General features: G+C 49.4%; 1 protein-coding gene across 2 annotated transcripts in view; it reads left to right on the plus strand.

Annotated features, from left to right (window-relative positions):
* The window catches only part of LOC137652470 (glutamine-dependent NAD(+) synthetase-like), a 63,223-nt gene that overhangs the window by 14,913 nt on the left and 31,331 nt on the right, over positions 1-16,979 (plus strand). For both annotated transcript variants that reach the window (XM_068385858.1, XM_068385859.1), the window contains exons 7-8: positions 15,030-15,226; positions 16,061-16,312. In XM_068385858.1, the coding sequence (XP_068241959.1) occupies positions 15,030-15,226; positions 16,061-16,312 (449 nt within the window). The remainder of the gene's footprint in view (positions 1-15,029; positions 15,227-16,060; positions 16,313-16,979) is intronic.

Below are 16,979 nucleotides of genomic sequence, written 5' to 3' on the forward strand. Positions count from 1 at the left end.
TCAATATTAAACTTACCCGATAATCATGTAGCTGTCAACTCCGTTGCCCGACAGAATTCTATGGAGGGATACGCCAGCTATCACAATACTAGAAGGGGGTGTACTTACCAGCGCCACCTGTGGCCAGGTACTCAAGTACTTCTTGTTGACACCTCCTCAATTATTCCTCTGTCGTGCTTCCGGCAAGACGTTCTGGGATACGCTTATGGTCTTCGAGTATATTCACGGCTAATTGGTGAAGTATTCTCTCAGATTAACGGCTGTCGCTTTACTGGAAACCTTCTTATATTAGCTAGATAGCTTTTATATAGTCCTGATTTACGGTTAACGAATTTTTGCTTGATTTTGGAACCCCCTTTGGCTAACTCTTTGGATTCAAGATGTCTGACATTTCGCAAGCTCCCTCCCATAGACGATGTAGGTCTTGCAATAGGCGTATTCCGAAGGCCTCGGTAGATCCTCACACCGCTTGTTCTGACTGTAGGGACAGACCCTGTCAGTTAGAAAATCGATGTGAGGAATGCGCCGGACTTTCGGAATTGGAATTTGTCCGTCTTTTGAAATATTCAACTAAGTTAGAGAGAGGTAGAGTTAGGAGGAGTTCTTCTCACTCTTCACTGTTTTCCTCACCTCATGATCCCCTACCTTTTCCTACCCCTGTAGTGGCTACCCCCGAACCTACTGTTTGCCCTCCGCCTGATATGTCTGTTGTTTTGCGTGCTATTCAGGCCTTAGGCGATAAAGTAGAGTCAGTGGTAAGTGACCATAAGTCTCTGATGGCCGAAGTAAAGGATCTTAAGGTCAAGAGTGCAGTGGGTGGAATTAGTGCCAGTGCTGTGACGAGTGCTAGTGTCAGTGCAGTGCCAAGTGCTAGTGTCAGTGCCAGTGTGGTGCGTGAGGATATTTCTGTGCGAGCCAGTCGTCCTCCCAGTCCGGGACCTCTTGCAAGCTCCCAAGCCCAGGGGAGAAGCAATGTCGAAGGGCATAAGGGTTCGGCAGGCCTTGTTAGGCGCACAGAAGTATCCTCGGTGGTTGAGGGCGTGTCTTCCAAAGACCGTCACTCCCACCTGCAGACGATTGAGCCCGTCTTTATCTCGTCCGCTGATCAACTGTCTGGGAAGAAACGTTGGTCTCAGGTCTCGAGACCGCTTAAACGCAGAGTCCAGTCCGCGAGTGCTCAGCCAGGTTGCAGTCATTGGCTCAGCTCTGACTCTCCTCAGTCTTCTATCGACTGCACTCCGCCCAAGAGGAGTAAGGTTCTGCCACAACAGAGCTCGACTGTTAAGGCTTTTCCTCAGTCTGCTGTCGTTTCTGCCGATCCCAAGTGGACTCTTCTTCAGTCCATGCAAGCGCAGCTTTCGGACTTGATGCGTGAGTGTCGGGCTGAGAGTGTTGCGCCTCCGCCTCCGCCTACACTCCCTCCGCCTGCTCTCGCTCCGCCTGCGCTCGCTCCGCCTGATCGCAGTACCACCTGCCAGGCGTACGATGTTGAGCCACATTCCGAGTTTGCTGTTCCCAGTGGTGTTCAGCCTCCGCCTTCGTTAAGGCAACCTTTGCTATGGGATCAGGAGGATTATACCTCTCTTCCTCCGCCTCCCCTTGCTGCTCCACCAGTGGTGCAACTCGCGGTTGAGGTACAACAACCTCTCCCGTCCATGAGTCAGTCTCCTCAGCTCTCGCTGCAGCGAGCTCAACCCTCCACCAGGCAGGCACCACTACACCTTGGCCTTGCGCCTCAGGAGCCTCAGCTTGCGAGACATTTACCTTGTTCTGCGCAGCCTCAACCTCATCATGCTCCGCTCAGACCACAGGAACAGGAACTTGCTACTCCGCTTCCTCCTACCGCTCAGCAAGCGCTATCCCTGGGTTCAACCACTCATGCTAGGAGTCAGCCTCCTCCACCCATGCGCCTTCCTTCTGCTTCGTCTGTTATTCAGCCTTTGCAGTCTGAGCCTCAGGTTTTCCCTCAACAGACACTTGAAGAGGAAACTACTAATATTGTTCCTTCTCGTTCTGACTCTGCAGTTCAGCATTCTTGTCCGATCTCTTCGCTACACTCTGGTGATGAGGCTTCGGATGATGAGGAGGCACACCTGGATCCTTCATCAGATGTGGATGAATCCAAGCTTTCTCCACAGTCTATTGATTTTCGTAAGGTCTTGGCTCTACTTAGGGAGGTTTATCCAGACCACTTTGTCTCTGCTATTCCCCGCTCTCCACCATCTGAGTTTTCGCTGGGCGTACAACAAGCTAAGTCCACCTATACTAAGCTAGTCCTAGCTAGATCCTCTAAGAGGGCATTAAGGATCTTAGGGGAGTGGCTGCAGTCTAAGCAACACCTTGGCAAGACTTCCTTCATGTTCCCTCCAACGAAGCTCACTTCGAAAGCGAGCGTTTGGTATGCCACAGGGGAAGCACCAGGCTTGGGAGTACCTGCCTCTGCCCAGGCTGACTTCTCAAGTCTGGTAGACTCGCCTCGGAGAACTGCTATGAGGCGCTCTAAGGTTTGTTGGACCTTCTCAGACCTGGATCACTTACTGAAAGGCTTGTTTAGAGCATTTGAAATGTTCAACTTTCTCGACTGGTGCCTTGGGGCCCTCAGCAAGAAGACCTCTCCTGCGGACAAAGATTCTGCCATGCTATTAATGTCCTGCATGGATAAGGCCATTAGAGATGGATCGGGTGAGCTTGCGTCGATGTTTGTATCAGGGGTTTTGAAGAAAAGGGAACAACTGTGTACCTTCCTTTCCGCCAGCATTACACCTTGCCAACGGTCACAACTCCTTTTTGCTCCGCTCTCGAAGTTCCTCTTCCCCGAAGAGCTGGTTAAGGACTTGTCTGCTGCCCTGATACAAAAAGATACACACGATCTTGTAGCCTCATCGGCTCGTAAGTCTAAGGTTGCTACCTCAGTCCCCAAGACTTATCGCTCCCCAGTGGCTGATACCCCTGCTACGAGGTTCATACCGCCCTTTCGTGGTAGAGCCCCCAGCCGAGGAAGCTCCCGTCCAGACTCTCACAGGAGCAAGTCTAGGAAAGGATCCAGGACATCAAAAGGAAAAAACTGACTCTCCGCTTCTCCAGACAGCAGTAGGAGCCAGACTCAAGATCTTCTGGCGAGCCTGGGAGAAGAGAGGTGCAGACGCCCAGTCTGTCAGTTGGCTGAGGAACGGTTACAGGATTCCATTCTGCCTCAAACCACCTCTGACCACATCACCCATCAACCTCTCTCCCAACTACAAAGAAGAGGACAAGAGGCTAGCATTGCACCAGGAGGTGTCGCTACTTGTGCAGAAGAAGGCAGTGGTTATAGTCCGGGACCATCAATCCCCGGGCTTCTACAACCGTCTCTTTCTTGTGGCCAAGAAGACAGGAGGTTGGAGACCGGTGCTGGACGTCAGCGCTCTCAACGAGTATGTCACCAAGCAGACGTTCACGATGGAGACGACCAAGTCGGTCTTAGCAGCGGTCAGACAGGAGGACTGGATGGTCTCGTTGGACTTGAAAGATGCATACTTTCACGTTCCTATTCATCCAGACTCCCAACCTTTCCTGAGATTCGTTTTTGGAAAGGTTGTCTACCAATTCCAAGCCCTGTGTTTTGGCCTAAGCACAGCTCCTATGGTCTTTACTCATCTGATGAGGAATATAGCAAAATTCCTACACTTGTCGAACATCAGAGCCTCCCTCTACCTAGACGACTGGCTGTTGAGAGCCTCCACGAGTCGTCGTTGTCTGGAGAATCTCAATTGGACTTTAGACTTAATCAGAGACCTAGGTCTATTAGTCAATATAGAGAAGTCTCAACTCATTCCCTCCCAATCCATTGTGTACCTGGGAATGGAGATTCGGAGTCAGGATTTTCGGGCTTTTCCATCGGCCCCCAGGATAAGCCAGGCCCTAGAGTGCATCATGAGCATGCTGAAGAGGAGCAGTTGCTCAGTGAGACAGTGGATGAGTCTCACAGGGACTCTCTCATCACTGGCCCTGTTTGTCGAGCTAGGGAGACTCCACCTCCGCCCTCTTCAATTCCATCTTGCAGCTCATTGGGACAAGGGTTCGACTCTCGAAGCAGTCTCTATCCCTATCAACCAAGAGATGAAGACCACTCTCCTGTGGTGGAAGCACAACCTCCTTCTCAGGGAGGGTCTATCGTTGGCCATTCAGACCCCCAATCTTCATCTCTTCTCAGATGCATCGGACTCGGGCTGGGGTGCAACCTTGGACGGACGGGAATGCTCGGGAACGTGGAACGAGGAACAAGGATTACTCCACATCAACTGCAAGGAGCTGCTAGCAGTTCATCTAGCCCTGTTGAACTTCAAGTCCCTCCTGCTAGGCAAAGTGGTGGAGGTGAACTCAGACAATACCACAGCCTTGGCTTACATCTCCAAGCAAGGAGGGACCCATTCGAGGAGCCTATACGAGATCGCAAGGGACCTCCTCATTTGGTCAAGAGGTCTAAACCTCACTCTGGTCACGAGGTTCATTCAGGGCGATATGAACGTCTCAGCAGATCGCCTAAGCAGAAGGAATCAGGTCATTCCCACGGAATGGACCCTCCACAAGAGTGTGTGCAACAGACTTTGGACCTTGTGGGGTCAACCTACCATAGATCTGTTTGCCACCTCCATAACCAAGAGACTTCCGCTGTATTGTTCCCCTGTTCCAGACCCTGCAGCAGTTCATGTGGATGCTTTTCTACTGAACTGGTCCCATCTCGACCTGTACGCATTCCCACCGTTCAAGATAATAAACAAAGTTCTGCAGAAATTCGTCTCGCACGAAGGGACACGGCTGACGCTGGTTGCTCCCCTTTGGCCTGCAAGAGAATGGTTCACAGAGGTACTTCAATGGCTAGTCGACTTCCCCAGGACTCTACCTCTAAGAGTGGACCTTCTACGTCAACCTCACGTAGACAGGTTGCACCCAAACCTCCACGCTCTTCGTCTGACTGCCTTCAGACTGTCGAAAGATTCGCTAGAGCTAGAGGCTTTTCGAAGGAGGCAGCCAGTGCGATTGCCAGAGCAAGAAGGGTTTCCACTCGTAGAGTCTACCAGTCTAAGTGGGAAGTCTTCCGAAGCTGGTGTAGAGCCAATTCAATATCCTCTACCAATACCTCTGTGACCCAAATAGCTGACTTCCTTCTACATCTTAGGAATGAGAGATCCCTTTCAGCACCTACGATTAAAGGATATAGGAGTATGTTGGCTTCAGTTCTCCGCCACAGAGGTTTGGACCTGTCTTCCAACAAGGACCTTCAAGACATTCTTAAGTCTTTTGAGACGTCTAAAGAACGTCGTCTTTCCACTCCAGGCTGGAATCTAGACGTAGTCTTAAGGTTCCTTATGTCATCTAGGTTCGAACCTCTCCAGTCAGCTTCCTTCAAGGACCTTACCCTCAAGACTCTTTTTCTCGTTTGCCTTGCAACAGCTAAGAGAGTCAGTGAGGTTCATGCCTTCAGCAAGAACATTGGTTTCGCAACCGAATCTGCAACATGTTCTTTTCAGCTTGGATTCCTAGCAAAGAACGAGCTTCCTTCACGTCCTTGGCCTAGATCGTTCGAAATACCTAGCCTCTCCAACATGGTAGGTAACAAACTAGAGAGAGTTCTTTGCCCTGTCAGAGCTCTCAAATATTATCTTAAGAGGTCTAAACCTATTCGAGGACAGTCAGAAGCCTTATGGTGTGCCATCAAGAAACCTTCGAGACCCATGTCCAAGAATGGGCTTTCGTATTATATAAGGCTTCTGATCAGAGAAGCACATTCTCACTTAAAGGAGGAAGACCTTGCATTGCTGAAGGTAAGGACCCACGAAGTAAGAGCCGTAGCTACTTCGATGGCCTTTAATAAAAACCGTTCTCTGCAGAGCATAATGGATGCAACCTATTGGAGGAGCAAGTCAGTGTTTTCATCATTTTATTTGAAAGATGTCCAGTCTCTTTACGAGAACTGCTACACCCTGGGACCATTCGTAGCAGCGAGTGCAGTAGTAGGTGAGGGCTCAGCCACTACATTCCCTTAATCCCATAACCTTTTTTAACCTTTCTCTTGAATACTTTTATTGTTGTTTTTATGGTTGTTACGGTAGGCTAAGAAGCCTTCCGCATCCTTTGATTTGGCGGGTGGTCTATTCATTCTTGAGAAGCGCCTGGGTTAAAGGTTTGGTAGAGGTCCTTTAGTAGGGGTTGCAACCCCGTGTACTTTGGCACCTTTGGGTTGATTCAGCCTCCAAGAGGAACGCTGCGCTCAGTAAGGAAGACGAACTTTAAATAAAGAGGCAGAGTAACGGTTCTATTCGACTTCCTTACCAGGTACTTATTATTTCATTGTTATTTGAGATAACTGTTATATGAAATATGGGATACTTAGCTATCCTTTAATCTTGTACACTGGTTTTCACCCACCTCCCTGGGTGTGAATCAGCTACATGATTATCGGGTAAGTTTAATATTGAAAAATGTTATTTTTATTAGTAAAATAAATTTTTGAATATACTTACCCGATAATCATGATTTAATCGACCCTCCCTTCCTCCCCAGAGAGAACCAGTGGACCGAGGAATAATTGAGGAGGTGTCAACAAGAAGTACTTGAGTACCTGGCCACAGGTGGCGCTGGTAAGTACACCCCCTTCTAGTATTGTGATAGCTGGCGTATCCCTCCATAGAATTCTGTCGGGCAACGGAGTTGACAGCTACATGATTATCGGGTAAGTATATTCAAAAATTTATTTGTTCCGTAACCGAAATACAAACCACGCTATTTACAAAGGGTTATTACTTTTAGCGTAGCTGAAATGGCGAGCCATTAGAATTTAACGAGGGTGTATTACCCCCGCGCTAGTTAGCGGGGGGGTAGGGGAGTGGTAGCTAGCTACCCCTCCTCCCCCTCACACACAGGTGAATACTCACTTTCACTTTTGGCTCGGACTGTGACAGACGTCTCTGTCTTGGTCCTCGCTTGGCAGCCATTGTCTGTTTTGTCTTTACTTAATCGCTTACTTTTCTTTTACTCAATATATATGTAAACATGTTTTCATGTTTGTATATATATTTGAGTATAGAAATAAGTAAGTTTCCTTTTCAGATGTGTGTGTGTAGTGTACGATATCTACGTGGAGGCCTCGGCAGTTAGGCCACCACGGCCTAATTTTATGGGTTGCGATCGAGTTTGACTTCGGTCTTTCTCTCTCTCTCTCTCTTGAGGTCGTTCACCCTTTTACTATGTTTTACTACGCCCTTGTAGCTTCCTTCCCGTGTGGGTGGGGTTGCTACGCCGTACATTTTGTCTCAATTAGTTTATGAATCTAATTGTAGTTGTTAATTTTTCAGCTTGTAGAACGATTCCTTTCGGGGTTTTCGTTTTTTCTTTAGTGTTCATTCTTTTTTTTTAAATTACATAATTACATAGTTACATAATTATAATTGTTATAATTCTGTTTTGGTTACAGCTCTCCTTCCGCGAGTGTAAGTGGTTGTGAGGGCACGTGCCTGTTGTGTAATTCTTGTTCCTTTTCCTCGGGATTCCTCTTCGGAGCCTTCCCGGGGGAATGAATGTGTACTAATATTATTTGTTTTATTTTTTTACAGTTACCGATCTAGTTCGTTTCTGTAATATAGCAACGGTGTGAGCTGTCTGGTTGAGTCCTGGGGATTCGGCTGTTGCTGCCTCCCCCCTTGTATTGTCGTCAGGGGCGTGTCTCCTTCTACTGGTAGTACTCCCGTGTCGACGGACAGCTCTCCAGTTCATTTTAGAACAGTCAGGAGGCTTGCCTCCTTGGGCGGATAACTTTCCTTCCGAGGGAAGTTTTTTTCCTGTCCAGGCTTGAGCTTTTCCTCTTTTGGGGGGTTCTTCTCTTGCCTTTTTTTCGTGCGACTATGCTCTTGGTGCTGAGCGGTCGCACCTGCAGTTTCGCTCAAGGGGCTGGGCAACTGCAGGGGCTCCTCTTCGGAGGATTGCCCCTTTTAGGTCACTGGCTGACCAGTCTCTTCCACGAAGTGTTTCTCTGTCGTTCGCGAGAGAGTACACTCATAGAGACTCCTCTTCGGAGGTTTCTTCTGTTGCTGTTGCTGTTGGCCTCCCTCGCCGTAAGGCCCTCCGTCCGCCTCGTCGTAAGGGCCTCTCATCTCCCTATAAGGGTGCTTGAGGCGCCCTTTTGAATCTCCGTTTGCAGCCTACAACTTCTTTTTCTCGATCTTCCGTCTTGGTGCAGATGGACAGCAGTCTAATCTCGTCTCCCGACGGGCAACGGTCTTCCCGACGGACAACGGTCTTCCCGACGGACAACGGTCTTCCCGACGGACAGCGGTCTTCCGACGGACATCAGTCTCCCGGCGGACAACGATCCCTTCGGGGCAAAGGGTTGCCCCCACGGGGGTTCTTCCCTTGCGTGTCAGGGTTTCCCTGCGCGCCCTTCTGTTCGTCAGCGCTCTCCTGTTCGTCAGCGCTTTCAAGATGATCTTCCCTGCGGTTCCTGTTACGTGCCCTGTGCGCCCACGTTCGCCCTCGCGATCTAGAACTTCGGTTCAGGTCGGGGTCAAGGACTCTTCTTTGCGCAGGCTTCCACGCGTAGCCTTCTGCTCGTCAGCGATCATCAGCTCGTCAGCGATCATCAGCTCGTCAGCGATCATCAGCTCGCCAGCGATCGTCAGCTCGTCAGCGATCATCAGCTCGCCAGCGATCTCCGGATCGCCCACGTGTGTTACAGCTGGCACGCCAACGTTCTCCAACACTTCTGAAGGAACATGGTTCGCCAGCTACTAGCTCAACTGCGGATGCTGATCGCCATCGCGCGACCCTCAACTGCAGATGCTGATCGCCATCGCGCGACCCTCAACTGCGGATGCTGATCGCCATCGCGCGACCCTCAACTGCGGATGCTGATCGCCATCGCGCGACCCTCAACTGCGGATGCTGATCGCCATCGCGCGACCCTCAACTGCGGATGCTGATCGCCATCGCGCGACCCTCAACTGCGGATGCTGATCGCCATCGCGCGACCCTCAACTGCGGATGCTGATCGCCATCGCACGACCCTCAACTGCGGATGCTGATCGCCATCGCGCGACCCTCAACTGCGGATGCTGATCGCCATCGCGCGACCCTCAACTGCGGATGCTGATCGCCATCGCACAACCCTGAACGATTGCCCGCTTACGCATGCTGCTCCTCATCGCACAACCCTGAACGATCGCCCTCTTGCGGATGCTGATCACCATCGCACCCTTTCACGCGATCATTCACCTGCACATGCTGCTCGCCATCGCACAACCCTGAACGATTGCCCGCTTACGCATGCTGCTCCTCATCGCACAACCCTGAACGATCGCCCTCCTGCAGATGCTGATCACCATCGCACCCTTTCACGCGATCATTCACCTGCACATGCTGCTCGCCATCGCACAACCCTGAACGATTGCCCGCTTACGCATGCTGCTCCTCATCGCACAACCCTGAACGATCGCCCTCCTGCAGATGCTGATCACCATCGCACCCTTTCACGCGATCATTCACCTGCGCATGCTGCTCGCCATCGCACAACCCTGCACGATTGCCCGCTTACGCATGCTGCTCCTCATCGCACAACCCTGAACGCTCGCCCTCTTGCGGATGCTGTCCACCATCGCACCCTATCACGCGATCATTCACCTACACATGCTGCTCGCCATCGCTTACCGCCAGCGATCTTCTTCACCTACGCGGCAGCACGATCCCTCGCCGTCACGCCCATTCGCCTGCGCGCCCGCGCGATCGCTCGCCTGCGCGCCCGCGCGATCGCTCGCCTGCGCGCCCGCGCGATCGCTCGCCTGCGCGCCCTCGCGACCGCTCGCCTGCGCGCCCGCGCGACCACTCGCCTGTGCGCCCGCGCGACCATTCGCCTTTGCGCGACCGTTCGCCCTCGCGCGACCATAGTTCGCGGCGAATTCCACAGCCGGTGGTAGCAGCAGGGACGCGTGCTCCTAGGCGGCACTCGGGATCACCTCCATCCAAGCACAGGTTGGTAGTGCAGGACGAAGACAGGTCAGTACAGCATTCTTCCCACCTTCTTTTCAGGCAGGAACCGTCGTGTCCTCTCCAAAGGATCGCCCGATCCCTTTCACCTTAGCGAGGATTTCGGACTCTGTGTCCTTGGAGCAGCAGACATGGTTTGATCCGCTGGCACGGGCGTTAATGAGGGTTATGAAACCAGCACTCACCGGCCAGGGTAACAAACCAGCGGCTGTCTCTCCTACGCTGAAGAGAAAGAGAGGAGTGGACTTCGTGGTGACTTCCCCCAGGGCGAAGTTGGTTCCCAAGAGGTCGGTCTCGAGGGTCCCCTCTCCTGCACGAGTACTCTCTCCTTCTCCCGCCCTGGAAGGATTTTTGGCGGGGGGGCTTTCCGTTGAAGATTTCTCCATCGGACAAGGGGTGACTGCTTACCTCTTCCTCTGGGAGCTTACCAGGTTCTTTCCCTCCTCGGTTACGGCCCGAGGTTTGGTTCAAGGAAGCTACAGGAAGATCAAGGGTACTTTCCTCCTCTCGAGCTCAGGCACCTTGGCCTTTCGTCGTTAAGTATCTACTTGCGGACAAGCTCGATGTTGTACCATCTGGACGCACTGACTGAAGGCTTCCTTCGGGTGTCTCATCTGTGGAGGTCAACGACCTCAGACACCCTTCCATCCTTGAGAAGAGTTTTGTCTTTGCCCAAGGACAGAGACTTAAACATCTGCTGTGCGGAGTAAATCGACTTCCGGTTTCACTCCTCCAAGGCGCTTTCTTCCAGACTCTGCAGGGCTCCAGCTCCCTTTTCTTTCAACCACGTCGGCCTAAGTTATCGGCTACGACAACTGGGACAAGGTGTCCAATTGCAGTTTCCTCCTGTCAGGAACAGATGGCACGGGAGACTCCCCCGGGGGGGCATAGTCCTAAAAGGAGTTCACGAACTCTAGGATTGCAGGTTTTTTCGCTGGGAGGATGCTTAAGGTTACTCATCCGAATGACAGCTTCCCGATGCCCATTCCCGCACAATCTCTGTGAGTAGCCAAGGATATCGCGCCTGCCGTCTCTGTCAGCGAATTCAGTGTCTCTGAACCTCTATGCCATAGCATCAGCAGAGTTGCCCGGTTGGGCAGAATGATCCATACCTTAGGCGAAGGTCTTCCTTAGGATCATCGACGGCTTCACCCCCGGCCCCCTCAGTCGATCCTTTCTTGTAAGGAAGGATCTGAGAGGGGATGTCCATAGTCGACCTCTCAGCCCTGATCAAGTTTGTCGAACAAACTTTGGCCAGCGTAGACCAGCAGAATCGATCAGACTGGTAACGAGGCGACAGGACTCCTTTAACCCTGGATCGGAAGGACGGGTACTTTCAGTTTCCATTCCATCCATCTTCCAGGGTGCTCGTCGAATTCAGCCTAAACTGCAAGTATTCCTGCTTATGATGCAGTGTGGCTATCCCGCCGTGGCATAGCATATTTGTTTCCCCAGAGAACTCTCCCTGCCTTCCTCTTGGCCGCTCAGGTGCAGACTTCCGCCTCCTCTGCTGTTTGGAGGGCTGGTCAACTCCGGTAGGCTCGGGTTTCGACCTTCTTCAGCGCCGGGAAAAGCTTCCGAATGCTGACCATGAGTGTGGGCTCATGGTATTTTGCTTGGAGCCTTCTCTTCCTCTGCCTCAACATCTGGAGTATCTGGCCATGATATTGAGTCAACCGCCTTACCACGTTGGAAACCCCGCTTCTCGTCCGTCCAGCGAGGTTAAGCAACGTCGGTACTTGGATGGGTGACCACCTGGGGACGCCAGATTCTGTTACCACATCCTCCGAGCCTTCCTTTCGGTTGACTGTGGCAAGACTGAGGAGAGTCGCAGTACCTGTTCTCAGTCAAGCAGAGTTTTCAGCCCTACCTTGGAACGTTTCCTAGTTCTTCTTTCCTCATTGACCCGTTTATAGTCCGAACGGTCGCCTCAGGATAAGTTCCATGTGGGGCGATCCAAGTTCCGGTGGCTTCAGGCAATGTTTAACCGGACTTCCTGGCCCTATGGGACCAGCGGAACTATTAAACCTGCAATGGGTGTTGACCTATGGAGCCTCTTGATGGTAGTGGATATTCTCGTCCTTTCCCCACATTCTTGATGCGGTTCTCGGACTCGTCAAAGGAAAGGGGGGGGGGCATGTTCCGGTCCAGGCCTATGGTCAAGACCTGAAGGATACCTCTCCATCATTCAGGCAGGCTTAAGGGCCTTAGTCTGGCCCCTCTTCAGATCCTACCGCTCCTGCCAAGTCGCCCCGTTGCGTGTCGACTTCATGCTAACCAGCAGGGGACGCATTTTCACACCTTCACATCTTGCAGTAGAGATACCGGGATGATTGAGATTCTCTCAATTCCACCATCGGCTCTCTCATTCCAGGCAGGGGAATGTTTCTCTCAGACTATCCGAGCAGAGCCTCATAGAGAGAGTGTACCTAAGGGTCTTTGACCTTGGGTAACCAGCAAGTGCTGGTCTGGGGGACCTGATCGCGACAGCTTGGAACCTCAAGCTTCCGCTAGTTTTCCCCCCAGTCTCAGACCCCGAGACTCTGGCAAGATGCATTCCGGTGATGGTGGGACAACTTCGACGCCTGCGTCTTCCCTCCTTTTTGTCTGCGGACAATGGGTCTCAACAAAACCAGGTTGTCTGTCAACCTTTCAATGGGAGAGCTCCACTGGGACTATGCGCAGAACGGTTTCTGGACCCTCTGCTTCCCCTGACGGAACTCCCGGGAGAGCTTCTCCCACGGCGCAGACTACTCAAGCAACCACACTGCGACATCTCTCCCGAACCGGGACGTCGCTTCGGCTTCATGCCTGGAGACACTACGCTTCCTCCTCTAGAAGAGACAACCCGCTACAGTCGCGGTACGGAGGTCGCGTCATCTGCGATAGTCATCCACAGGGGTCTCCCAGGCAAAGTGAAGAGTCTAAGGTGGTTGGTGCCGTGGGAGATATACCTCTTCCCGTGAGGCCTCTTCTCCAGCAATAACGGTCTTATTGCCTTTCGGCGGGAGGAAACTCCTTTCCGCTCTTGGCAATGAAGCCTGTCGCTCAGCCTTTCCCTGACCTTCAGGCTTAAAGGAATAACTTTTTCCTGCCCGCTGGATCTATCCTCGCTCATGCGAAGCTACGATCGTCCCTGCCCTAGTCGGAGGAAGACCTCCAACTTGGAGCATGGCTCGGACTTTTAGTCCTTTAAGAGATCTTCTCAAGACCCTTTTATGACAGGCCTCGGATTGTATTCCGCCTTGGGTCTTCTGCTCACTCTGCCACGGCCAGTGTGTAAGCAATCTTCTTGGTCTCTTACTACTCCCCCCCTTTCTAAGGAAGAGGGGAAGGCAACATTCAGGCTCGCTCCTGAGTTGTTGGCTAGACTCAGAATCTGAGGGTCCCGACCCTTCGGTCCGATTCATTCAAGATTTTGAGTCTCCATTCTGTGTCTGATGTCCCAAGACCTTCTCTTTCTTGCCAGTACAGGAATCGAGAGGTTAGCGCTGGGAACAGCTGCAGTTTGGCCTCAGTTGCAGCCGATTTGGGAACACAAGGAGGACATGGGGGGAGAGTCACCAGTATACCTCTTCAGCCCGGACTCAAGGACATTCATCTCGACCTGTCTTCAGACCCTCCCCCGTCACGTCGCCCTACAGCACGATGTTGGATACATCGCAACGTCCCTCGCCTTCGAGTAATACTACTCTGTGACGCAGGTGCTACAAGCTGGAGTCTGGAAGCGTCTGATGACCTTCGCAGCCCGCTTCCTGCAGGGCGTGACCCACAGGAGTCTCGATACGTTTTCTATCGCTCTGGGGTGGCTACACAACAGCTGGTCTAACCTCAGGCTCCTTTTTGGACAGGTAGCAGAAGGTTGAGGGCATTGTTATCAGGTTTTAGTCTGCATGAACGAAAGAAGTATGTCTGGCCCTTACTTCTTTCTTCATCATCCCCTCTACGGGGAAGCAGCATCCTGGTCTCTGCATAGCTGACCTCGAACCTCTGCAGGTAAACCATGCTTCCTTGTGTTCCGAGTATTGAGTCAATACTGTCGCGTCCCCCATACCCTGACGAGGTGGTATTGGGAACGTCCTAACCCAGAGTTCCTTCTGGAACTCCAGGTCAACTGCCTAGGACGGGTCACACTTCTTCCTTCACACACAAGCTTACGTAGGCCACATGGTTCCTTGCGGTGCAAGGAACTTGTGAGGTGCAGGGACTCCTTTTCTCGAGTGCGACTCACTCGGATTCTGAGTCCCCGGGTAAAGCCAAAGCCAGTATGGCTGGGGACTTTCCACCCTTCCTAAGGGATAAGTCACCCTTTGTAAATAGCGTGGTTTGTATTTCGGTTACGGAACAAATGACAAATTCGAAGATAATTTGTATTTTTCCTAACCATACAAACCTTAGCTATTTACACATATTTGCCCGCCAGCCCTGTCCCCCAAGACAAGTCCTACCTCTAAGTGAAAGTGAGTATTCACCTGTGTGTGAGGGGGAGGAGGGGTAGCTAGCTACCACTCCCCTACCCCCCCGCTAACTAGCGCGGGGGTAATACACCCTCGTTAAATTCTAATGGCTCGCCATTTCAGCTACGCTAAAAGTAATAACCCTTTGTAAATAGCTAAGGTTTGTATGGTTAGGAAAAATACAAATTATCTTCGAATTTGTCATTTTACTAATAAAAATAACATTTTTATACTCTACCAGAAGATTAAAATTACTGCCAGATCTTTGCTTGAACAGCATTTTAAACGTTTAAAATTCTTCCAGAAGAATAAAATTACTGAAAGATCTTTGCTGAGACCACTTCGTGTGATTATCCTAAAGGTTTCATTTCAAAACAAAGATGAATAAGCATGTTAGAACCTAATTCATACTGAATTACTGTACTTGTTTAAGTTTTTATTTGAAAGAAACTATATTAGTTTTCAGAAGTCTTAATGCAAGGACCAAACATAATTTCATGTGTGTTTGTGGAGATAAAAGTACTCTACTGTATTTTGAATAAGTTATTTTATTTTTAGGTGATCGTATATATTTTTCTGGAGACACCATGATAGGCCTCAACGGATCGATTGTAGCTCGGTCAACTCCTTACAGTCTAGCAGAGGTTGAAATCATAACGGCTGCTATCGACCTGGAAAGTATTCGCAGTTATCGGACGAGTTTCAGAAGCAGATGTCATCGGGCAGCGCACAGCCCATCTTACCCACGCGTTCAGGTTTGCTAGGATTGCTTTTTCTGAAATATTTTCAATCAACAATCTAAGATGAGAGTTGTCAGCTATAGCCAAACATAAGTACAATACTCAAATCATGGTCGCATCAAATAATTAAAACATTTCTTCACCAAATATCTTAAAAGTCTTTCTCAATATGCCAACTTTTTGTGCAATTGAAGAAAAGGAGAATGGAGAATTTGCAATAAAGCAGCACACTTAGTTTACATTTGACTGTGCTTGCTTTTCATTTTTTTTATGTTAATTTTCTGACTGTTTAGATTGTAATTTTTTTTTTCTATGTAAAGTTTAGAGTTGTTTTGATAGGTAATTCGTAACTATAAGATTACTATATATTATTGATCTTAGAATCCCTGGGTATTTGTGTATATACATTATATGCAGTCCTCCCATCACGCTGATCTTACTTCCCTGTATCGTGCCATTTGAGGGGGTGAATACATTGCCTTTCTTATTTTCCTTGTGTCTGTTAGGAAAAAGACTGTTGAATCTGGGGAATTCAACAAAAAAAATGTGGGTGTATGAGTCATGAGTTTGTATGAGAAAGTAGGTTTATGCTATAAAACTCAGTACTGTATTGAATTTTTTTCGTATCCTGTTATAGTACATAACATGTCTTGCCTTGTATTATGTATTCTAGAAGGACAATTAATCGGATATTTAGTATTCTTTAGTAGAAGCAAATTAGAATTATATGGAGATATGATTTTTATTGAATATATTTTATTGTGCCTTTCTGACTTCCTTGTTAACAAGAGAAGAACAATAAGAACCACTTGCCTTATTTTTGGTATCACATAAACAATATCTTTGCAGGTGAATTTTGCTCTCTCGGATGACGAAGACTTTTTCTTACCTACATGCGTTCCTATTGAATACAAGTGCCCAACCCCAGAAGAGGAAATACTGTATGGTCCAGCATGTTGGCTGTGGGATTATTTGAGACGATCTGGTCAGGGTGGTTTTCTGTTACCTTTGTCTGGTGGTGTTGATTCCTCTTCAACGGCCACAATAGTCTTCTCAATGTGCCACCTGATTGTTAAAGCAGTTGCAAATGGTGAAGAAAAGGTATTTATGAATTTTTTTTCTAGCAGTGACTATTATTGGTAGACCGAGTGAAGGATATGAGGTTTCTCGAGTTCCAGAATTTACTTATAGATTTATTGGAGGTAATATGAAGTGATATTTTGTACATGCTATCATGAAGAGTGTTGTTACAAATTCATATTACTTGTAATATTATATAAGGGATTTTGACGAAGGAAAAATCTATTTCTGGGCTCAACCTGTGTCGCTCCGGGAAATGCTCCTTAAAGCACCATTTCAAAGGTATAAATTCTGCTAAATATACCAGAGAAAAAAGTTGTATGGAATGCCAGGAATATACCCAGCTCGCTCACCCCTAAGGGGTGTTGGTATTAAAACTGGGGCGAGTGATACCACTACCAGAGGTCCCTTTCCAATTAGATATTTTACTCCAGTGTAAGATATATTCGTATTTCAGGTTTTTGAAAAAACATAAATTTTGCTAAAACAGAATTCCTTTAGAGGAGTTGGTAGCAAGTTCATAATTGCATAGTAAGACTTAATTGTTTAGAGGGATCTTTAATCAACTTGGAAGTATTATATCTTTATTTTTACTTTTCCATATCTTTAGGTAGAGAAACTAGCAGTTTTGTCAAACTTGGTAATATAAGGCTCTAGAAATTTTATTTTTTATTTTTCGACTATTGAT

Source organism: Palaemon carinicauda, chromosome 13 (assembly GCF_036898095.1).
Source record: "Palaemon carinicauda isolate YSFRI2023 chromosome 13, ASM3689809v2, whole genome shotgun sequence".
Lineage (NCBI taxonomy): Eukaryota > Metazoa > Arthropoda > Malacostraca > Decapoda > Palaemonidae > Palaemon > Palaemon carinicauda.